Source organism: Myotis yumanensis, unplaced genomic scaffold (assembly GCF_028538775.1).
Source record: "Myotis yumanensis isolate MYYU_CA2020_CCGP unplaced genomic scaffold, mMyoYum1.0.hap1 SCAF_23, whole genome shotgun sequence".
Taxonomy (NCBI): domain Eukaryota; kingdom Metazoa; phylum Chordata; class Mammalia; order Chiroptera; family Vespertilionidae; genus Myotis; species Myotis yumanensis.
In genome coordinates this window covers 1,991,326-2,014,198 of record NW_027223774.1, presented here as the reverse complement: position 1 = coordinate 2,014,198, position 22,873 = coordinate 1,991,326, and the positions used below count along the sequence as shown (strand labels likewise).

General features: G+C 53.1%; 1 protein-coding gene across 2 annotated transcripts in view; it reads right to left on the bottom strand.

Moving 5' to 3' along the window:
• Positions 1-9,006, bottom strand: part of LOC138999562 (class I histocompatibility antigen, Gogo-B*0102 alpha chain-like) — a 28,630-nt gene extending 19,624 nt beyond the window's left edge. The window contains exons 1-8 of one of the 2 annotated variants that reach the window (XM_070401722.1): positions 8,901-9,004; positions 8,501-8,785; positions 7,831-8,106; positions 7,013-7,288; positions 6,791-6,889; positions 6,332-6,364; positions 6,130-6,177; positions 5,663-5,981 (exon numbers count right to left, since the gene is read on the bottom strand). In XM_070401722.1, coding sequence (XP_070257823.1) covers positions 5,977-5,981; positions 6,130-6,177; positions 6,332-6,364; positions 6,791-6,889; positions 7,013-7,288; positions 7,831-8,106; positions 8,501-8,785; positions 8,901-8,973 — 1,095 coding nt within the window. In that variant the 5' untranslated portion in view covers positions 8,974-9,004 and the 3' untranslated portion in view covers positions 5,663-5,976. Of the gene's footprint in view, positions 1-5,662; positions 5,982-6,129; positions 6,178-6,331; positions 6,365-6,790; positions 6,890-7,012; positions 7,289-7,830; positions 8,107-8,500; positions 8,786-8,900 lie in introns of those variants that run through there. The other variant, XM_070401721.1, reaches the window with a different exon arrangement.
• Positions 9,007-22,873: the final 13,867 nt, after the last annotated feature.

Below are 22,873 nucleotides of genomic sequence, written 5' to 3'. Positions count from 1 at the left end.
GCCGCATGGGGCGTGTTGGCCTATGAGCTGGTTCGCACGCGTCTGAAGCGTTTGAAGGACCCAGACACGCAGACCCGGCCCTGGCGGGTGTGGCTCAGGGATGCCAGCGCGGGCCTGAGTGCCAAGGGGTCAGGGAGGGTCGCGGGTTCGGTTCCCTGTTTGGGCACATACCCTGGTTTTGGGTTCAAACTCAATAAGTTCAATGTTTCTCTCCTGCACCCCCCCCCCCTTTCTGACCCTAGAGGTAATTTAAAAAGAAAATAATTTATTTTTTTAAAAATAAAAATGCCCGCCCTAACATGTTGGGCTCAGTGGACAGAGCATCAGCCTGAGGACTGACGTGTCCCAGGTTCGATTCTGGTCAAGGGCAGGTACCTTAGTTGCGGGCACATGTACCTTAGGAGCCGGTGTGCAGGAGGCAACTGATCGATGTTTCTCTCTCATTGATGATTCTAGCTCTCTGTCCCTCTCCCTTCCTCTCTGTAAAAAATCAATAAAATATATTTAAAATAAATAAATAAATAAATAAGCCCAGCCTGGTCTGCAGGCGATGGAGACCCGGTCACAGACCAGGAGGATTCCGCTTGGCCGGAGCTCGCTGCCATCTCTCCTCCTCACTCACGCCGAGGGGTCACCGTCACCCGTGAGAGCCATCGGAAGCCGTGAGTTCCGAGCTGTTGGAAGCATCTGGACCTGGAGGGTGAGGGGGGTCCAGGAGGTCACGGCTTCGGGGTGTGTTGGGAAGTTGGGACTGAGATGGATTCAGGGACCAGGCGAGGGCGGCCCAGGCTGCTCCCATCACTCACCCGGCAGGTGGGGTGGGGCCTGGCGGTGCCCCTGTTCCAGGTCAAGGGCCGGATACGAGAGGGGGTGCAGAGGCGGAGGAACTACAGAGCCCCTGGCCAGGCCCCAAGGAGGTGGGACAGAAGGACCACCCCCACCCCCAGCCAGGCCCGCACAGACCTCTGGGAGCACAGCCTGGCTCCCGGTCACAGCCCAGTCTCCAGAACCACCGCCCAGGCTGGCCAGGTGATGAGCCGGCCCTTTCCCTGCCTCTGAGAGGGACCTGGGGTGACCTGATCCTGGGCCCACAGCGGGTGTGCATATCTCCCGCGGGTGGAAATGGGGGCGCCTTCACCTCCATCACCTCTCACCGGGTCCCCTCTCCAGACTCAAGTGTAGGAACGGCTGCCCCAGGAGCTGGGTGGGTTCCCGAGAGCCCCTCCCCCCGCCCCGCGAGGGTGGCGCCCCCACAGAACCTGGGATGGGCTGGCACCTCATCAGTGACTTTACTTCTGGGCAGATGCTGGTGAATTGTTTCCCCGCGCTTCTCAGAGCCGGCATCTCCGTCCCCCTCCTGCCTTCCTGGGTCGCAGACCACGGAGCCCGCTGCCAGGCCCCTCCCCTGCCTTCAGCTGCCCCTCTGCCCAAGGAACCCACCTGCTCTCCTCTCCTGGGCCCCTGGCCCGCCTTGTTGCCCCACACTCCCCATAGGTGTGTGCCCCAGGGAGGGATGGAAGGAGGGGGGCAGGGGACTATGCAGAGGCCCTTTCCAAGGGTGGGGCGCATGGGGGTCAGGAGGGGTGGGAGGAAGGGAGATCTGAGTGCCTGGACTTCTCAGTGCCCTTTGCGAACTGGGACTAAATTCAGAAGAAAAACACACGCTACTTTGAACTCAGGAAAATGGTCAAGTCCACTCGGAACGGAAGCTCCCACAGCCCCAACAATGGGCAGCTCCGCCCGCGCACAGGCCCCGGCCTCGCCGCCCTCGAAAGCGGGGTTTTGGGCAGAAACAGCTGGGAAGGGCCCCAGGACATCGGAGTACAGGTTGGCTTAGACCAGGGAGGAGCCAGGTGGGGGAGGCGGGGCTCCTGGTGGCCAGGCGGGGCTGGAGGAGGCAGGCAGCACCATGGAAGGTGGCTACCCCAGAGGCCAGGGCAGAAAGGGCTCCCCGCCCTCAGAAGCAATCATGGCTCCTTAGATGTCTGTGCAATGAATAGGTGGTTCTTGGCGGTGTGAGGAAGGCCAGCTGTGGCCAGCCCCCTGCTGCAATGTGGAGCTCTTCCTCTAGGCCCCCATCCTTCTCCTGTCAGTCACTCACCCCACAGACACCCCTGAGCACCCAGTGTGTGTGCCAGGCTCTGACTCTGGGGAACTCTGAGTCACGTAGAGTAGACAGCGCCACTGAACAGACTCTGGAGTGAGGAGAGGAGGCACTGTAGTGAGTGCTGATGCCTGGAGCTGAGCTCTCCTGGAAACAGACAGCACAGACCCAGGCTGCCTCCACTAGGTATCATGGAATTCGTCTGCAGGACAACATCACACCAACCACATGCATGTGGGGCCATGAGATAAGTGCACAGGAGACCCAGACGTGCCCAGTGAGTCCCGAGCTGGGCTTCTGCTGGTGTTTCCTGGAAGGGAGAAGCAGTTTTTCACAAGGGCCAAGCAGGCATGCCCAGGGCACCCTACTTGGGTTCAAATCCCAGCTTAGGGCTCATTCCCTGTGTGACCTCAGGACAGTCACCCCTCGCCCCAGGCCTGTTCCTTTTCTATGAGCAGGTGTGATGGTTAGTACCCACCTTGGGCACCTGTCCTGGACAGTGGTGTTGACAGTGCAGATCTTCCCAGGGAGGCCCTGTCCTGGCTCTTAGACATTTTTTTCTTGTCTTTTTATTTTTATTTTATTTTATTTTAACTTTTTGTTGTTGGGGGTGGTGGTGGTGGTGCTAAACCTCACTGGAGGATATATTTTCCATTGATAGTTAAAGAGAGTGGAAAGGAGGTGAAGAGACAGAGAGAAACATCTAGTGAAAGAGACACATTGATTGGTTGCTTCCCCCAAGCACGGGACCAGCGCCCAGGATCCTGCCCCCAACCAGTACATGACCTTGACTGAAATGGAACCCAGGAGCTTCATTCAGTCCATTGGGCTCAGTGACCGCAGACCCATAGCTCTCCCCTTCAGGTGCCAGGACAAGCATCTCAGAAGCACCCACATCTTTCATTCCAGTCTGACTGGGAAGTGGTTACTCAGGAGCAGGAAAGCTGACCGCCACCACTTTTGGGGCAGTTTCTGACCAATCAATGAACACAAGCTCAGAAAAAAAAAAGTATTTGGAGAAGGCCACTAGAACAAGTGTAATTGAGCCCATACTTATGTACCATTATATAGTAAACTCGTTATTTGAACAGTTCAGCGAAAGATTCAACCAATTTAGAAGCATCGAACAGACCATTGAAATTATTAAGTATCTGGATGTAGTTGTTTACAGTACTTTGGAATTAAAGGATTTCCAATGGATACAAATTGACAATATAGAGATGCAACTTGCTTTTTTCAAGGTAGCATTTGGACTCATATGTTTGTCAACTTAAGGTCGAAACTTGAAAATCTGGAACGAAATGGTTTGAATAATGAAGAAGATTGCAATATGGGTCTGAAACATGGTGTCTGTTGGTCTGACATGAGGGCCTGTGGGTATGACATGAGGGGCAAGTGGGTGTGACTTGAGGGACATGTGGGTGTGACATGAGGGGCCTGTGTGTCTGAAATGAGGGGCCTGCGTGTGTGTCATGAGGGCCTATGGGTGTGACATGAGGGGCCTGTGGGTCTGACATGAGTGGCCTGTGGGTCTGACATGAGGGGCCTGTGAGTGTGACATGAGGGCCTGTGGGTGTGACATGAGGGGCCTGTGGGTGTGACACGTGGTGCCTGTGGGTCTCACTTGTACCCTTGGCCCAAGCCCCTGGAGCCAGAGGCCCAGCTTGGAGCAGCACACATCTCAGAGCCCAAGGACCTCCAGCCGGCTTCCAGCACCAGCTGCACCCGTCAGGGACCCTCTGGAATGTTCTGGTCCAGCAGGGCTCCCAATGACCCCGCCCCAGCCCGTGTCACATGGAGCAGAAGAGGGGTCGTTGAACACAGCCCGCAGAACTGGAGTCAAGGCTGTGACAGCTTGCTCGAGACACTAATTGAATTGGAGGCCTGCGGTCCCTTCAATCCTGTCCAGGGAGAGTTGCCAACAGGTACCCCTCAGCGTCCCTTGAGAAGAAACACTTAGGTGCCATTCCCACCTTTGTGTTTCTACATCAACTGCTTCATCCTGATTTCCTTACCCTCCAATGGAAATGCTCCCCTTATCTCACCTGTCTCTGCTCAGAAATGTACAGGTGTCCCATGGGGCAGAGTGACTCTCCCTAAACTCCAAGATATGTGAGATCCGTCTAACCTCATTAAATCCTCTCCTTTTATTATTTCTTTCGAAGGGGAGGTGGGAGAGTTGGCATCTTGAATAACTTTCCCGGCTGTGACAGCCCATGTGTGGCACCGCATTGGAAAGCATTGGGGGACACGGTAGGAGTGCCCAACCAGTGGAAGGGAGCCATCATGTCAGTTGGGTAGTTTGAGGTACACAAGGGCTGAAAATCTCTTTCTGGAGAACAAATACATTCCCACCAACAGGGGTAGTGGTTGTCTTTTCTCCACACTTTTGCCAACAGGTGTCTCTCCGTTTGGTCCATCTGTCCTTCTGAGCCTTTCACTCTCTCCCTCGTCCCATGTGTGATCTCCTGTCATCCTGTCCGTGACGCTCAGCCTCTGACTACCCCTGACACCCCATCCTGCTCTCAGTCTCTAGGTGCAGGGAGTGCGGCCAATGCATTTTCCACCAGGTTTGGAACAACTTACTTTCCCACCAGGAATATGTGAGACAGAACGAGTCCACATTCTTGTGAACAATTGGTTTTGTCTGACTCTGTCATTCTCAATGCTGTGAGGTGGGCAGAAACATCACATTAGGGCTGAATTCAATTTCTCCTCTGACTACAACTGTTGGGCAATTTTCGTAAGTGTCCGGGTCATGTAACCATCCTCAAAGGATGATGGATTGGACACAGTGTTCATCAGTAGGTGGGACTCTAGTAAGGTGCCAACATCTTCAATTATTGGGACACTGTTGCTATTAATGGATCTGAGAAAGTGTCTGGTCTTTGCCCCTGGCTCCTGGCACTGAGCTCCTAAAACCATGGGCATCTCCTCAGTGACAAGTGTCTTTGGGACGCTAGTGAGATGGCTCTTGGCTGAGGGTCCTGGAGAGAGTCAGGGTGGGGGCTGGTCCCCAGAAAGACCAAGCTGATCAGAGGGTTGGAACCTTCAGGCCCTAGAGGGGGCAAGAGCAGGAGGAGCCTGAAATGTATCTCTCCAACCAGAGTCCTGTGTGCAGGGACCCCTGGGCCAGCGGGACAATGACAGCAAAAATGAGCCCTGATACTGTCAGACGGGGACACCCAGAGAATGAGACCAAAACTCCTACACAAACACAGTAACAGGCATCATATCCACAAAAGCAAAGAAACAACAAACACCCAGAAGAGAGGTTCTGAGGGCCTGACCCAGACCTGAGGATCGGATGACGAGGGGCCTGGAGATGTGATTTATTCGAACAAGTGACAAGGCCTGTGTGTCCCTGTGAGCACAGGTCCTGGTGGGACAGGGAACACTGAGGGACAAGGTCAGAGGAGCAGAGAGGTGACCCAGTTGAGGAGTGACCACATCAAAGCCCACGATGCACTGAGCACCATCTGTGCACAGGCCCCGACCACACTCCGTCCTCACAGCCTCTCCCGTCCCCCTGCAAAGAGCACAAAACACACAGGAATCTGCAGAATCCTTGGTGCTTCCATTTATTTCCTCTGAGAAAATAATTCATTAAAGGGTCTCCTTTAATTACCCGACACCAGTCACAGCAAGAATTAAAACACGAGGACAATCCACAGTCTCATTTCAATACAAAGCAGGAAGTTGCAGCTCAGAGCAGCAGGGAGTAAAGGCAGGGATGGGGAGGGCCCACCCCGCCTCTGCTGACAGGAAAGTGTGGGGAGCAGGGCGGGGCCAGCCCCCAAATCAGAGGTTCTTGAGTCAGGAAGCGGGAGCGTGAACATCTTCCATCACTCAGTCCCCACAAGGCAGCTGCCTCACGCTGTGGAGGACAAGCATCATGAACACATTCAGGTCAGTGGCTGTAACTGGTGACATTCTCAGAGTCCACTTCATGCTCACAGTGTCCCACAGACTCCCCTCCACCCAGTCCTCCCCTCTGCCCACCCCTCCCCACGGCAGGGTCTCACCTTTAGAAGCCGAGAGAGACACATCAGAGCCCTGGCCGCTGTCACTGCCTGGGGGAAGCGGGGGCGGGGGCGGGGGGGGGACACAATAGGAGAGGGTCAGAGCCCCAGGGCAGGAGACTAAGGAGGAACTATGGGAGGGTGGGGTCCCCATGGCTCCCATCTGCACTGTCACAGGGCCTCAGGGGTCCCCCTCCATACTTACTGGCAGCCTGAGAGTAGCTCCCTCCTTTCCCACCTGCGGGAAGAAAACATCCCATGAGAGACCAGGGAGGAGGCAGGGCCATGAGGTCCTAAAGGAAGCCCTAGTCCTGGGCCCCAGAGAAGTTTCCAGAACCCTGTGTATAGACCCAGGGCAGGACCAGGTAAACTGAGGGAAGTGGGTGTGTAAGGACTGGACCCACTGCCTGCCTGGAGGTCTGTGCTCAGCAGGGACCTGCCCTCTGACCTGGGGCTGCTGGGAACGGGGTCCCCACCACCAGCATCATCAGGTGGTAAGTGGGTCCCTCATTTTCCCACGGGCCTCACTACAGAGTAAGTGTGAGCACAGAGCCCCACACTGGCCATCACACGGGTGGGGATGGTGCTTCCCATGAAGGAGACAGGACATCTACTTGGGCCTGAACCCCCAGTGGGACAGACACTCAGACCCCACCCTGCCCACCTGAGCGCCTCCTTCCCCACATCACAGCTACAGCCACAGCTCCCAGCAGAACCAGGCCCCCAGCAATGCCCATGATGATGAAGATCTGAGAAGGCGGCTCTGGGGGGAGAAGGGAAGGGAGGGTGAGGGCCCTGACCCCAGGCCTCAGCCCCGACCCCACTGAGGTCCCCCAGGGCCCCTGCTGCCCTGAGAAGAGGCTCTGTGCCCACGGCCCCTCCTCACCCCATCTCAGGGTAAGGGGCTCGGGCAGCCCCTCGTGCTGCACACGGCACGTGTATCTCTGCTCCTCTCCAGGGGGCACCCCCACGGCCGCCCACTTCTGGAAGGTGCCGTCCCCCGCAGGCCTGGTCTCCACCAGCTCCATGTCCTGGGTCTGGTCCTCCCCGTCACGCTGCCAGGTCAGGCTGATGTCCGCAGGGTAGAAGCCCAGCGCCCAGCACCTCAGGGTGACCTCACGGGCAGAGACGGGGTGGTGGGTCACGTGTGCCTTTGGAGGGTCTGAGGGGAGGGGAGAAGATGCAGGAACTTTGCATCCACCATGGGACACTCCAGCAGTGCTCATGTGACCATCCTGAGAGTGGACAGCACACCTGGGGGTGGGGGAGGGAGCACACAGTCCACACACCAGCCTGGACAGAGGCACCTGGAAGGACCTTCTAGTCTTTAGAAAGTTCTAGAATTAGAGAGACACCGCCCAGGGTAGGAGACCATGTGACTCAGAAAAGCTGGGGTGAGGCCTCAGACACAGTGGGTGTGGGCAGCGCACAAGGCCTGAGAGAGAAGGTCCCCGTGGGTCCCAGAGCCCTTGCAGGGCCCATGGGGACCGCTGATGGGCTATTTCAGGGGGGTCTCCCTGAACCCCAGGAGAGCCTGCACCCCTCACTGTCCCTGGGAGGAGGGGGGTGCCTCTTGTACTTGACCTGACATCCAGGGGGCTCCCTCCCTGACCCAAGGAGGGGTGTCTGACACTGACCCCCTGTCCTGTCTCCTTGTAGGAGCCGCAGCCCCGGGGAGAGGGGGCGGCCCCAGGGCCCTGGTACCTGCGCGCTGCAGGGTCTCCTTCCCTTTTTCCAGGTAAAGGCGGATCCACTCCGGGCACTCCTCCTCCAGGTAGCTCCTGTCACGCTCTGCCACACCGGCCGCCTCCCACTTGCGCTTGGAGATCTGAGCCGCCATGTCGGCCGCGGTCCAGGAGGTCAGGTCCTCGTTCAGGGCGATGTAGTCGGAGCCGTCGTAGGCGAATTGTCTGTACCCGCGGAGGAGGCGCCCGTCGGGTCCCACGTCGCAGCCGTACATGCTCTGGAAGGTGTGAGACCCTGACCCCGCCCCGCGGTCAGCCCCGCCCCGCGGTCAGCCCCGCCCCGCCCCGCCCCGCGGTCAGCCCCGTCCCGCCCCGCCCCGCGGTCAGCCCCGCCCCGCGGTCAGCCCCGCCCCGCCCCGCCCCGCGGTCAGCCCCGCCCCGCGGTCAGCCCCGCCCCGCCCCGCCCCGCGGTCAGCCCCGCCCCGCCCCGCGGTCAGCCCCGTCCCGCCCGCCCCGCGGGGACTGGATCTAAAACTGAAAGTGAAATCGGGTCAAAGTCCCCGCGGCTGCTCCCGGGTGGCGGCCGGGCGGGTCCCGCCGCCTCGGGGTGACGCTCGGACCTGGACCCTCGGGGCGACCCCGGCCCGTCCGTGGGGAGGGGGGTCGTGACGGGTCCGGCGCGCGCTCACCGTCCTCGCTCTGGTTGTAGTAGCCGAGGGCGGTCTGCAGGTTCCCTCGGAAAGTCTGTGCGGTTTCCTTGCTGATCTGCGTCTCCCGGTCCCAATACCCCGGCCTCTCCTGCTCCACCCACGGCTGCTGCATCCACGGCGCCCGCGGCTCCTTCCTCGGATTCGGGGCGTCGCTGTCGAACCGCACGAACTGCGTGTCGTCCACGTAGCCGACGGTGAGGAAGCGGGGCTCCCCGCGGCCGGGCCGGGACACGGCGGTGCTGAAATACCTCAGGGAGTGGGGGCCTGGGGGGCGGACGGGGGGCAGGGCCCGGGCTGGACACGCGCCTTCCCGGCCCCGCGCCCCCGCCGGGTCCCCTCGCTCCTCCCGCACCGCCGCCCCCTCCGCCCCCGCACTCACCGGCCCAGCTGGGGGTCAGGACCAGCGCCCCCGAGAGCAGCAGGAGGAGGGTGGGGGGGCTCATGACTCTCATCCTCGGCGTCGGGGGGACGGTCTGAGTCCGGGCGCTTCCGCGGAGGAGTTATAACCGGGAGCCGCGGGGACGCTGATTGGCTGCTCTGGAAACCGCTCAGCCAATGGGAGTGAGAAGTGGGGCCGCGTCACGAGTCTCCAGGAAGGAGGCGCCGACACAGGTTGGGAGAGGAGAAGTGAAACCAGGGCGCTGGGGAGTCTCCACCACGGAGCTGCCCCCCCAGACTCTGTCCCCTGCGGAGCCCTGAGCGCAGGCCTGGGCCCTGGGACTCGGTCCTGCCCCTCCTCCTGCGCGGGGCGCCCGTCACGCTGTCCCCGAGGCCTGGCCCGGGCGCTGTGCTGTTCAGGGACTTTCCAAGGTTTTGGTGTCACCATCTCTGTGCGGCCTCACACACAGGCAGGCGCCCAGATAACCTTGTGTGTGTGGTGACGTCATCATAGTGACCCTCACGGATCACACAGGGTGAGACAGTTATTAATCCAGGTCGCATGCTCACTGCCTATGAGATGATAACAGAAGTCATGTATTTAAAAATATATATATTTTATATTGATTTCAAAGAAGAAGGAAGAGGAAGAGAGAGATAGAAACATCAATAATAAGAAATAATCATTGATCGGTTGCATCCTACAGGCCCCACACTGGGGATGGTGCCTACAACCCAGGCATGTGCTCTGACAAAAAGTTGAGCGCTGACCTCCTGGTCCATAGGTCAATGTTCAACCACCTGCCCCGCTGGCTGGGGAATATTGAATAGTTTCTGTTCTGTTCTGTCACAGTCCCCAGAGCTGTCTTGCTGGGTGGCTCTTGTCCTCATGCAGGTGATGTAAAGTGAGGCCTTGTGTCTCTAAGTCCTAGAGACCTTCCCGTGCTGATGCATTGAATCACGTCATCAAAGCTCACAGGTGTTGCTGTTCCCACAGAGCCCCCTAGAAAAGGTGTCAGCACTGGGAAGCGGTCTAGCTCACCTGGTGGGACACACCTTGTTCCAACATTCTGGTTTTCTCTTGGGGGCTGACATTGTATCAAGACAACAGGACTGTCAGTTGGCACCTGCCAGGTGATATTTCCTGAAGGGAAAAGCTCACGTTCATTTTTTAAAATATATATTTTTGTTGATTTCAGAGAGGAAGGAGAAGGAGGGAGAGAGACAGAAACATGAATGATGAGGGAGAATCTTTGATCGGCCTCCTCCTGCTCGCCCCATTGGGGATTGGGCCCACATTGGAGATTGGGCCCACAACTCGTGCATGTGCCCTTGATTGGAATCAGACCTTCAGTCTGGAGGCTGATGCTCTACCCACCGGGCCAAACCAGCTTGGGCACTCATGTCCATTATTGAGAAGTGTGAGCCAGTTCACCAGATCTCAGCAATATTAGTGTCTGTGCCATTCGTTCTGTTGCGTAAACATGGGCCAGGCCGGGTGTGGCTCAGTGGCTGAGCATTGACCTATGAACCAGGAGGCCAGGGTTCTATTCCCGGTGAGGCTCCTGCAGGTTTGCAGGCTAGATCCCCAGTGGGGGGCTTTCAGGAGGCAGCCTATCCGTGGTTCTCTCCCATCATGGATGTTTCCATCTCTGTCTCCCTCTCAGTTTCTCTCTGAAATAAAATGTTTTAAAATATATTTTTATTGATTTCAGAGAGGAAGGGAGAGGGAGAGAGAGATAGAAACAACCATAGTGAGAGAGAATCATGGATCTGGTGCCTCCTGCACGTCCCCTACTGGGAATTGAGACCACATCCTGGGCATGTGCCCTTGACCTGAATCAAACCTGGGACCCTACAGTCCGCAGACCTATGCTCCAACCATAGAGACAAACCAGCTAGGGCTCAATTTTTGTTTTTTAATGTAAACATGGGCCCTAACCGGTAGGAGGTATGCAGGAGGCAGCTGATCAATGTTTCTCTGTCATCAATGTTTCTAACTCTCTATCCCTCTCCCTTCCTCTCTGTAAAAAATCAATAAAATATAATTTTTAAAAAAGTAAACATGGGATCCCATGAGAAAGAGGCTAGCTCAGCGCCCACACATGATCTCCCTGGTACATGATACTTGGGAATGTAGAAGAAGTGTTTTTTATGTACTTCCCAGGCCATCGTCTAAGGTTTTTTTATCCTCCATTTTTATTAAAGACAGTTAAGAAATTTATCCATTTGTGTAATGAATGCAACAAACATATGTCTTCTTTTTAAAAATATTTTTAATTTTTCAAATATAGTTGATGTACAAAAATGTATTAGTTTAGGTGTACAAGTCTGTGATTAGACATTCATATAACTGATACAGTGATCACTGCCATACATCTAGTACCACGTGACCTCATGTGTAGTTGGCACAATGTGATTGACTGTGTTCCCTGTGCTGTCCTTTCCCTCCCCATGACCACACTGTAAGGACCATGTTGTATTTCCTCCTCCTTCACCTGCTGTGCCCAGTCCCTCTCCTGCCCTCCGGCAGCCAGCAGTCTGCTCTCTGTGGCTGAGTCTGTGGCTGCAGTAGGATCTTGTTGGGCGGATTCAAGGCGGCTCTGAATGCTGGTTGTGGGGAGGGTGGTGGTCATTGTTCTGTGGTTGTGGGCAATGTAGGCACCGCGTTCACCTTTGGGGCATCTCCACTGGAGGCCACGATGGTTTAAAAATGTGGATGGAAGGATGAGGCTTCAGTAATGATAATAATTTCACCTCCATCAATCATGTCGTGTTGTGTCTGTCTGTCTTCTCTCTGCAGGTCAGTGCTGGGGAAGAGGAAGGACCATGGAGGTCGGGTGTCAGCCCATTCGTGCTGAGCTTGGCCTTAGCGCCCATGTCAGCGGAGTGAAAAGGCCAGGATGTCCTTCATCTCCTGCAACAGTGCTGACCCCCCACCTCCCAGAAAAGGCTCTCGGATACTTCAGGGTTCCACAGACCACACTTTGAGAAAGGTTGATCTGGATAAACCAGGGAGAGAATCCCAACTGGCCCTGCCTTTCCCTCCTCTTCTCTTCCCACAATCCCTCTGCATATGAGGGGATCCCTGCACCCCAAAACTGAGCTCACAGCACTGCCCCTGGGACCTTCCAGAAGAGAGCTCACCCTGGAAATCCCATGGGGAGTGTCCTCAGCCTGGGAGGGAGGTGGAGGGACAGGGGTGTCCCCTCTGAGACAGGGAGCAGTTTGTGCCTGAAGACACCAGGCCCACAGACACCCATGTGGTTTCTTCACCCCAGCTGAGTGTGTGCTCACATCCCAGACAGAAACCTGTCGTGTCTGTAGGAGAAGTCATCTTGGCCCTTTTATTTTATTCCTTTGAATTTTAAAAAAATGTTTTTATTGACGTTAGAGGGAGAGGAAGGGAGAGGGAGAAAGAGAGCAATGTGGATGTGAGAGAGAAGCCCTAATTGGTTGGCTCCCCTACGCGCCCTGACCAGGGGTCACACCTGAAACCTGTCAGTGCCCAGGACAGCGCTCACCCCACTGGCTGCACTGGCCAGACCAGGCCCTTTTATGCAAACGGGCCGAGTGCTCTGACCTGAGGCCCCGACCCTGTGCAGAGCAGTCTGTCCAGCAGGACATTCTGTGAGCAAGGACTCGCTCTGCTTCGGTTCCTCCTACGTGGCAGCCACCAGCTGCTGTGGCCACTGAGCCCTTGGCACGTGGCTCCTGGGCCGAGCTGGGGGACTTTCATGACTCTGCTGGTCAGAGCTCTCTGGTTGCCCCGTGTGGTACCCACGCTGGCTGCTCCGTGGTGACTCCAGGTCTGCAAAGTCTCCTTGAAATCAGTGAGTCCACTTCAGTGGCTGGAACACCCACCTGGACGCCCAGCACACATGGGATGGACCCTGCTGTGGGTCTGTGAGGTCTGCTCATCACCACCCTGGTCCCCACACCTGGACATTTTCCTCGGGGGAGAGTCAGGACTCAGGAGGAGGCTGAATGGGTCCCGTGCGACAAACAATTCAGTCGCTCCTGCCTCTCCAGCTGTGCCCCCTGACCACATGCATCCACACATCTGGGCTACTTGTTGGCAATGAAACCTACTAAAGCAGCCCTGTTGGGTGGCTATGTGGTTAGACCAGCCGTGGGCAAACTACGGCCCACGGGCCGGATCCGGCCCATTTGAAATGAATAAAATTTAAAAAAAAGAAAAGAAAAGACCGTACCCTTTTATGTAATGATGTTTACTTTGAATTTATATTAGTTCACACAAACACTCCATCCATGCTTTTGTTCCGGCCCTCTAGTCCAGTTTAAGAAACCATTGTGGCCCTCGAGTCAAAAAGTTTGCCCACCCCTGGGTTAGACCCTCAAACTGACGTGTCCCTGATTTAAGTCCCAGTCAAAGGCACCTACCTCAGTTGCAGGTACAATCCCTGCTCCAGTTGGAACACATGGGGGAGGCAACCAATCCATGTGTCTCTCTCATGTTGATGATTCTCTCTCTCTCCCTCTCTCTCCTTTCCTCTCTGAAATCAATAAAAATATATTTATGAAAATCAATGGAAAATATATCCTCAGGTGAGGATTTGAAAAAATATTAAAAATAAAACCTACAGAAGCAGAACCTCAGAGCATGGGCCCAGCACGCTGGTGCCCTGAGCCCCCAGGTGGTGATAATACTGTCATTCTTCAACCACAGCCAGTCCCCCTGGTTCTCACACCCGGATCACCTGGGGCTTCATTTGGGGTTTATTTTGAAATGATTACAGCGTCACAGGAAGTTGCAACACTAGCCCAGGGAAGCCTCGTGTATTAAAAAATAAATGCCTGCAAGCCGTTCGAGGTGAGTGTATTTAAGCATCAGAAAGGGGACAGGATGGTGGGCCTACTCCCCTGTTTCCTCCGTTCTGGCTCTTTTCAGAGTCCACCGTGACTCTGGTCTTGACAGAATCAGCATCTCTCAATCCAACTCTCTCTGGAACTCTGTTTTGTTTCTCTTGTTAATCCTCACCCAAGGTTATTTTTCCCATTGGTTTTTGAGAGAGAGAGAGAGAGAGGAATGGAAGAAAGGTGAGAGAGAGAGAGAGAGAGAGAGAACCATGAATTTGTTCCACTTACTTATGCATTCACTGATTCTTTTTTTAGTATATATTTTTTATGGATTTCAGAGAGAGAGGAAAAGAGAGAAACATCAGTGCTGAGAGAGAATCATTGATTGGCTGCCTCTTGCACACCCCTCACTGGGGATGGAGCCCGCAACCCCAGCATGTGCCCTGACTGGGAATCTAACCATGACCTCCTGATTCATAGGTCGATGCTCAACCACTGAGCCACGCTGTCCAGGCAACATTCACTGATTCTTGTCTGTGCCGTGACCAGGAATTGAACCTGAAACCTTTGCCTATCTAAACAATGGCCTAACCAACTGAGCTACCTAGCCAGGGTTGAGCAGTTTAAACTGTTAAGTTGTGACTTGCTTTTAGAGGTCATTTGTAGAATTATTATAAAAAATACCCACTAGATAGCAGCAAAGGCCTTTGCATAGGTTCTGCTAAATGGTTTTGCTACCAACTTAAAAAGAAAACAATTGGTATTTCCTTTGTAACTTTATTTAGCTACGACTGGAGAATGACAGGAAGCTATGAGTGTTATAGCAACTTCCTGTTATCACCAATAAGCACATTTTCAAAAAATAACGTGTATAACTTCAGTAACTCTTTTATTTCTTATTTTTTCTACTCATATTTATTGGAATATAATTTCAGGTCTTTTTAATGTATGAATAAATAATTGGGGATTGTATTTAAAAAGAAAAAATACCACCCACTGGGCCAGCTTGACTCAGTGGTTGAGCATCAACCTATGAACCAGGAGGGCACGGGTTCAATTCCAGGTCAAGGGCACATGCCCGGATTTCAGGCTCCATCCGCAGTGGGGGGCATGCAGGAAGCAGCAGGTCAGTGATTCCCTCTCATCATTGATGTTTCTATCTCTCCCTCTCCCTTCCTCTCTAAAATCAATAAGAATATATTTTTTGTATTTTTTTTGTTTTATTGTTTAAAGTATTACAGATAGTAGTACATATGTCTCCTTTTTTTCCCCATTGACCTTCCCCCAGCCACCCCTACTCCCTGGCACATGCCCTCACCCCCTTCCCCCCACCACTGCCCCCAGTGTCTTGTGTCCATTGGAATAAAAATATATTTTAAAAAATGTATCAGTCTGGCCCTGGCTGGTTTGGCTCAGTGGCTGGCGCCTCGGTCCCTAGACTGAAGGACCTTGGGTTTGATTCTGGTCAAGGGCATGTACCACAGTTTCAGGCTTGACCCCAGCCTCCCGTCAGCCACGGGGGGCCACCAATCAGTGTGTCTCTCTCACATTGACATTTCTCTCTCTGTGTCTCTCACACTCCCTTCTACTCTCTCTAAAAATCAATGGGGAAAAATATCCTTGGGTGAGGATTAGCAACAACAACAACAAAAAAAAAACATCCCACAACAGTCTGGCGCCTGGCCAGGTGGCTCAGTTGGTTGGAGCATCATCCTGTGCACCAAAGGGTGGCAGGTTGGACCCCAAGTCAGGGCACATACCCAGGTTGTGGGTTTGATCCCCAGTCAGGGCACATTGGGGAGGCAATCCTATATAATAAAGAGCTAATATGCAAATGGTTGTCACGCCCAGGCTGGGGGACCTGAGGCCGCGCCCCCCCACCTGGTGCTGGGCTGGGGGACTTGAAGGTGCACCCCCAGCCCTGCAGGGCTTGACAGGGGTGGGGCCAGCTGGGTCTGGGTCTTGCGTGATTTCAATACGGGCGTGGGTGGGTGGGGACTTGACTCTGGGTCTCTCGGTGTGCCCCAGACTCTGACAGGAGGGAGATTTTCATATACATTTTACTAATTTTCTTTCATCTCTGACACTTCTATTATAGAGAAAGGGCAAATAGCAATATTAAAATATTTCTTCTAATTAATTCCCTTTTGATGTGCCTGAATTTCATGTACCAGGCCACTAGTTGATCAATGTCTCTCTCTCTCTCTCTCTCTCTCTCTCTCTCCCTCCCTCTCTCTGGAATCAATAAAAAAAGAAAAGCAATCTGGGAGTCTGGGGAGAAAGGCCCCGGTGCATGGATCAGGGGGTGGGCACTGCTGTGACCCCGGACACCCCACAATGCCATGACTTTTCCTGGAGTTAGGCAGTGGCCAGAGAAAGAGAAAAGTCAGAGACACATTTAAATGGAGTGAAGGGCCGATGTCGTGGGTGCCTCTGCTACACATGGAGGCAAGGAACATCGAACAAGTGGCGCTGGGGGTTCCCCTAAGGAACACCCACAAGGGGAAGCAGGTCTGAAGGGGGAGGGGACCAAGTGAGAAGGTCTGTGGGAGGTCCCTGGAGACCTGTCTGGAGGGGGACACCTGCTCTGGCCATCATTCCTGAAGGATCCTAGGGTTCAGAACCAGGGGAAGGAGCGAGGGCAGGGAAAGGGGGCCCCGGAAATGGTGGGCTTGGCCGGGCCAAGTGAGGGGGATGCGAGTGGAGAGCAAACACTTGTGAAGCATTGAGAATCTGAGCTCCTGCTGCCTCCCCGGGGCCAGGCAGCTGGACACGCGTCCGAGGCAGAACTCCTCATCCCAGAAGTCATGGGTGGACATGGGCCACTTGCTCCTGGAACATGGGTAGGGGAGTCCCTCCAGTACCAGACAGGTCACTGATGTGCAGACACCGGACGCCCACCATCTGTCCTCGCCGGGCCGAGGAGCTGGCCACCTCCCATGCTGGCCTTCCTGCCAGGCAGCCTGATCCTGTTAGACCGAGAGGCACGGGGGCCTCCCTCCAGTTTCAGGAATGTGTACTCACAGCCCCTTGGTGCCAGCTCTCGGGTGTGATGGGGTCATGGGCAGGCGATCACCTCCAGTTTCTCTCTGTGCCTCCTTTGGGCCATGTAGACACCCCACAGTAGACACTGAGTGCCCACCAAGTTCTAGGCCTGGGTGGGCGCTGAGTAGACAGAGAAATCAGGGTTCCTGGCTCATTCTCAAAAGGGACGTTGCACCGCCCTTCTGGGTAAATCCCTTAACATATATATATATACTAGAGGCCTGAATTGTGCACCAGTGGGGCCCCTCAGCCTGGCCTATGCCCTCTGGCAATACAGGACCCCTCAGGGGATATCAGACTGCCAGTTTCAGCCCGATTCCCACAGGCCAGGCAGAGGGACCCCACTAGTGCACAAATCCATGCACTGGGCCTCTAGTATGCATATAAGATCTTTGGTTAATCTCTTTCTGCCCTCCCTGCTTCCCTCTGAGATTCATCAGTCTGTTCCATGTCTCCATGCCTGTGCTTTGAGCGTCTGCCTCCTGGTGGTCAGTACATGTCATAGCTACCAATCAAACAGTCACTTAGGCTTTTATATATATAGATTTTTTTTTTTATTGATTTCAGAGAGGAAAGGAGAGGGAGAGAGATAGAAACATCAATGATGAGAGAGAATTATTGATTGGCTGACCCCTGCATGCCCACTACTGGGGAACAAGCCCACAACCTGGGCATGTGCCCTTGACCAGAATCGAACCTGGGACCCTTCAGTCCGCAGGCCAATCCTCTGTGTGTGTGTGTTTTTAATATATATATTTTTATTGATCTCAGAGAGGAAGGGAGAGAGAGAGAGAGATAGAAACATCACTGATGAGAGAGAATCATTGATGGTGGGCACATCCCTTAAATTCCTTGCTCCCTCCTCTGGTCCATCGGGGGGACAAGGAACCCCAAAGGGCCCATTGAGGAAGCATGTGAAGGAACTGACCAACCAGAGCCCAGGGAATGGGTGGTGGATTCCAGCTCCTGGCCAGGGGCATGACCTGCCCTGGGAGGTGAGAGGTGGAAGCAGTGATGTCCAGGTCAGAGGAGCGTGGCAGGGGCCAGGCAGGTCACACTTGCTCAGGTGGCAGCCACCTGTGTGGGGGCTGCTGCGTGGGAGTAAGGACCCTGGGGCAGGACAGACAGCGCGTTCTTCCCTCCTGGACTGAGCTTGGGGCCCCTCTAGGCACAGCCTCAGCCTGTGAGGCTCAAAGAGTTTCTATTAATTTCCCCGTGAAGAGCTGGGTGGTGGCTGCTGGGTTAAGTGTTCAATGTGATTCGTTTTGTAGGTAGTCGCTGTGCTTGGAGTTTAAAAAAGCAAAACACAGGTTGCTATTTCAGTGTTATTCTTAGAGACTTTCATATATTTTTCCACACTTAAACGTTTTTAAAATTGAGATAATAGTCACCTAACATGAAATCATCCACTTAAAAGTGTACAGTTCAGAAGGAGAAGATGGCGGCGTAGGTAAACACCGGAGACCGCTGTCGCAAACAACCATTTCAAAAATACAACTAAAAGACTGAACGGACATCACCCAGAACCACAGGAAGGCTGGCTGAAGAGAGACTCTACAACTAGAAGGAAAGAGAACAGCAAACTGAGGCTCAGAGGAGGCGCAGTGTGGAAAATACAAAGGTACCGAGGTGCGCACGAAAGCGGGCTGGTGGCTGAGGGCGCGGTTGTCGTTTTCAGTCGGGAGTGAGTCTCAGACTCTGGGCTCCAGATCCGGGCGAGTCTCTAGGGACCCAGACTCAAACGGGAGAAGCGGGATTATCCGGCATCAGTTGGAACCTGAGGGCAGCTTTCTCTCCGAGGTTTGCAGCGCCTGCCGGGGTTCTGAGAAGCAGAGCCTCTGGGAACGGGACTGAGAGCGGCCATAACTGCTCCCTCCGCCCGCCCTGTTGAGCCCGCCCCGCCCAAACCCTGTGCACAGCCATTTGCCGATCGCCTCAGGCAAAGGCTGGATTAGCGCCTCCCCAGAAGACAGACGTTTTCCACACAGCTGATTCCTACAGCCAGTCGGCCTGGTGGTCAAATCCCTCTAGTGTTAACTACAACAATTAAGGCTTGGCTAGAACAAGACTGCGCACAAAGACCACAAGGGGGTGCACCAAGAAAGCATAAAAGATGTGGAGACAAAAAAACATGACAGAAATGGAGGATATGGAGCTAAGAATCGCAATTTTGAGGGCTTGCTATAAACTTGAGCAGAGCCTCACGAAAACTAATGAGACCCTCGATGGTACAATAAAGAAATTAGAAAGTAAGCATACACGGACTGAAATAAAGAATATTACACCAAATAGCAGACCAGAGGGGCACAAGAATCAAACCAAAGATTTGACAAAAAACACCCAACTGGAAAAGCAAAATGAAAAAGGAATCCGAAAGTGTGAAGATAGTGTAAGGAGCCTCCGGGACAGCTTCAAGCGCACTAATATCAGAATAATAGGGGTGCCAGAAGATGAGAGACAGCAAGATATTGAAAACCTATTTGAAGAAATAATGGCAGAAAACTTCCCCCACCTGGTGAAAGAAATGGACTTACAGGTCCAAGAAGCACAGAGAACCCCAAACAAAAGGAATCCAAAGAGGACCACACCAAGACACATCATCATTAAAATGCCAAGAGCAAAAGACAAAGAGAGAATCTTAAAAGCAGCAAGAGAAAGAGACTCAATTACCTACAAGGGAATACCCATACGACTGTCAGCTGATTTCTCAACAGAAACTTTGCAGGCCAGAAGGGAATGGCAAGAAATATTCAAAGTGATGAATAGCAAGAACCTACAACCAAGATTACTTTATCCAGCAAAGCTATCATTCAGAATTGAAGGTCAGATAAAGAGCTTCACAGATAACGAAAAGCTAAAGGACTTCATCACCACTAAACCAGTATTATACAAAATGCTGAAAGGTTTCCTTTAAGAAGAGGAAGAAGAAAAAGGTAAAGATACAAATTGTGAACAACAAACATGCATCTATCAACAAGTGAATCTAAGAATCAAGTGAATAAATAATCTGATGTACAGAATGAACTGGTGATTACAATGAATCAGGGACATAGAAGGGGAATGGACAGACTATTCTTGGGGGGGAAAGGGGAATGGGAGATGCGGGAAGAGAATGGACAAAAATCGTGCACCTATGGATGAGGACAGTGGGTGGGGAGTGATGGCGGAGGGTGGGGTGGGAACTGGGAGAAGGGGAGTTATGGGAAAAAAAGAGGAACAAATGTAATCAGAACAATAAAGATTTAATTTAAAAAAATAAAAAAAAAAGTGTACAGTTCAGCCCTAACCAGTTTGGCTCAGTGGATAGAGCGTCGGCCTGCAGACTCAAGGGTCCCGGGTTCTATTACGGTCAAGGGCATGTACCCTGGTTGCAGGCACATCCCCCGTAGGGGGCGTGCAGGAGGCAGCTGATCGATGTTTCTCTCTCATCGATGTTTCTAACTCTCTATCCCTCTTCCTTCCTCTTTATAAAAAAAATCAATAAAATATATATATTTTTAAAAGTGTACAGTTCATTGGTATTTGGTGCATTCACAATGTTGTTCAACCCACCCCTGTCCCTGGTTCTCAAATCTTTTCTTTACTTTACTTTTCTTTCCTTTCCTTTTTGTTTGTTAATCCTCACCGCAGAATATTTTCCCGCTGATTTTTAGAGAGAGTGGAAGAGAGACAGAGAAACATCGATGTGAGGGAAACATCGATTGGTTGCCTCCTGCAGGAGACCCGATCAGGGCCCAGGTCAGAAAGGAGCCTGCAACCCGGGCATGTGCCCTTGACCGGAATCCAACCCAGGACCCTTTGGTCCGAAGGCCGACGCTCTACCCACTGAGCAAACCGGCCAGGGCTCTCAACCGTTTTCATTGCCCCCAAAAGAGACACCAGTGGTCCCCTCCCCCCACACCCTGTCCCCGGCCAGCACTAGTCCACACTCTGTCCGCATGGATTCACCTCCTCTGGACGTTTTATATTCATGGAATCATACACCATGTCATCTTCTGTGACTGGCTGCCTTCCCTGGGCATCATGTGGCCAACGTTCATTCTTGTCATGGCACATACATTGCTTTATTCCTCTCTCTCCTTTTATTTTTATTTATTTATTTTAAAATATATCTTTATTGATTTCAGATTTATTGATGAGAGAGAATCATGGATCGGCTGCCTCCTGCACGCCCCCTACTGGGGATCGAGCCTGCAACCCGGGCATGTGCCCTTGACCAGAATTGAACCTGGGACCCTTTAGTCCGAAGACTGACACTCTAACCACCGAGCAAAACCAGCTAGGGCTCTCTCATTTTTCATGCTGAGAGTACGTTTATTAAAGCTGGGGCCAGTGGAAGAAGGAAAAACTTGAGATAAAAGAAGCAACAGGAGCCTGGCCAGAGCGGCTCAGTGGTTGAGCATCTCACTCTCTAAAATCAATTTTTTTAGTCTACTTTTATTTTTTTTTAAATATTTTTATTGATTTCAGAGAGAGGAAGGGAGAGGGAGAGAGAGATTGAAACATCAATGATGAGAGAGAATCATTGATTGGCCGCCTCCTGCATGCACCCTACTGGGGATTGAGCCCACAACCTGGGCATGTGCCCTTGACTGAAATGGAACCCGGGACTCTTCAGTCTGCAGGCCAGCGCTCTATCCACTGAGCCAAACCGGATAGGGCTAGTTTTATTTTTTTAATATGTCTTATTGATTTTAGAGAGTGAGAGGAAGGGAGAGGGAGAGAGGACAGAAACATCGCTGAGAGAGAAAAATTGATCAGCTGCCTCCTGCACATCCCCTACTGGGGATGGAGCCTGCAACCCGGGCATGTGTCCTGACTGGGAATCAAACCGGTGACCTCTTGTTTCATGGGTCGACGCTCAACCACTGAACCATACCAGTCGGGCAATAAAACCATTATTTTTTAATGTAAAAAAAAAAAACAAGACAACACACACTCTTGGCTCATTGGTTCTACAAAAACAGGAGACAGGCAGGATTTGGTCTGTGGGTCCTGGATGGCCAGCCCCATGCCCGGCCTGACCTCGTTCAAAAGGCTGCTTTCAGATCCACCAGCAGCTGCGGGCGGGAAGAAGCCGTTCTGTGTGAGCCCTGGGGGCGTGGGCACAGGTGGGTCCCTGCGGGCCTGCAGGCGGCTGGAGGGCACGTGTGGGCAGCCGGCTCTGCCCTTGGCTTTCGGAGAGCGGGGGTGAGCCGAGTCCTGTTTGTCCTGGAAGGGGGACTTGTCCACCCCAACCCCGGCCCCGCCATGTGCAGACTGGAGCTGCTTCTGAAGATGTGCCTGCTGGTTCTGCTCCTCCTGGGACTCGCGGAGGCCTGCGTCCCCCGCGAAGGTAACGCCTGCCCCCCTTGCTGGTCTCCCTCCGTCCCTTCAGACCGTGGAGGGCTGGCCTCAGACAGGGCCTCCTGACATCTATCCAGACTCCTCGTTTCAGGTTCAGACAGTCTCCTCTCCCTCTTCTTTTTTTTTTATTTCAAGAAAAACGATTTTAAATATAATAATGTTTCATGCAATAAACAATAATATTTCAAGAAAAACTACCTTAAATATAATAATATTACCTGCAATAAAAATTAATAGTTCAAGAAAAAAAAAGATTTTAAATCTAATGGTATTACCAAAACTGTCCTAACATAGTCCAATATCACCAAAGTTGTAGGAAATATTAAAAATCTGCAAATAACAGGATTACTTCTATGATATTCTAAAATATTTTTTCCCTCTGGCTCTATTTCGGCTCATCAGTTTATGTTGTTCATTATATTCCACAAGTGAGTGAGATCATGTGGTGTTTATCTTTCTCTCCTCTCCCTTTTCCTTGGAGGAGATGGGGGGAGGTGGTGAGTACTGGGTACCGGGGTCCCTGCCCTAGCAAATGGACAGACTCATGTCTGCGTCTGGGTTTTATCGTGGATACGGTGACTGGCGGGGTTACGTTGCCCGCACAGCCTCACCGTTCTCAGGGACCAATGGGCATCACAGACCCTCCAGTCCACAGGTTGGGCTGAGTGTCCTCAGTGAGCTTACGTTGTGTTGTGCCCGGGAGTTAATGTTATTAGGGTACAGAGTTCTAGTCAGACCCCAGCCCCTCCCAACATGAAGACA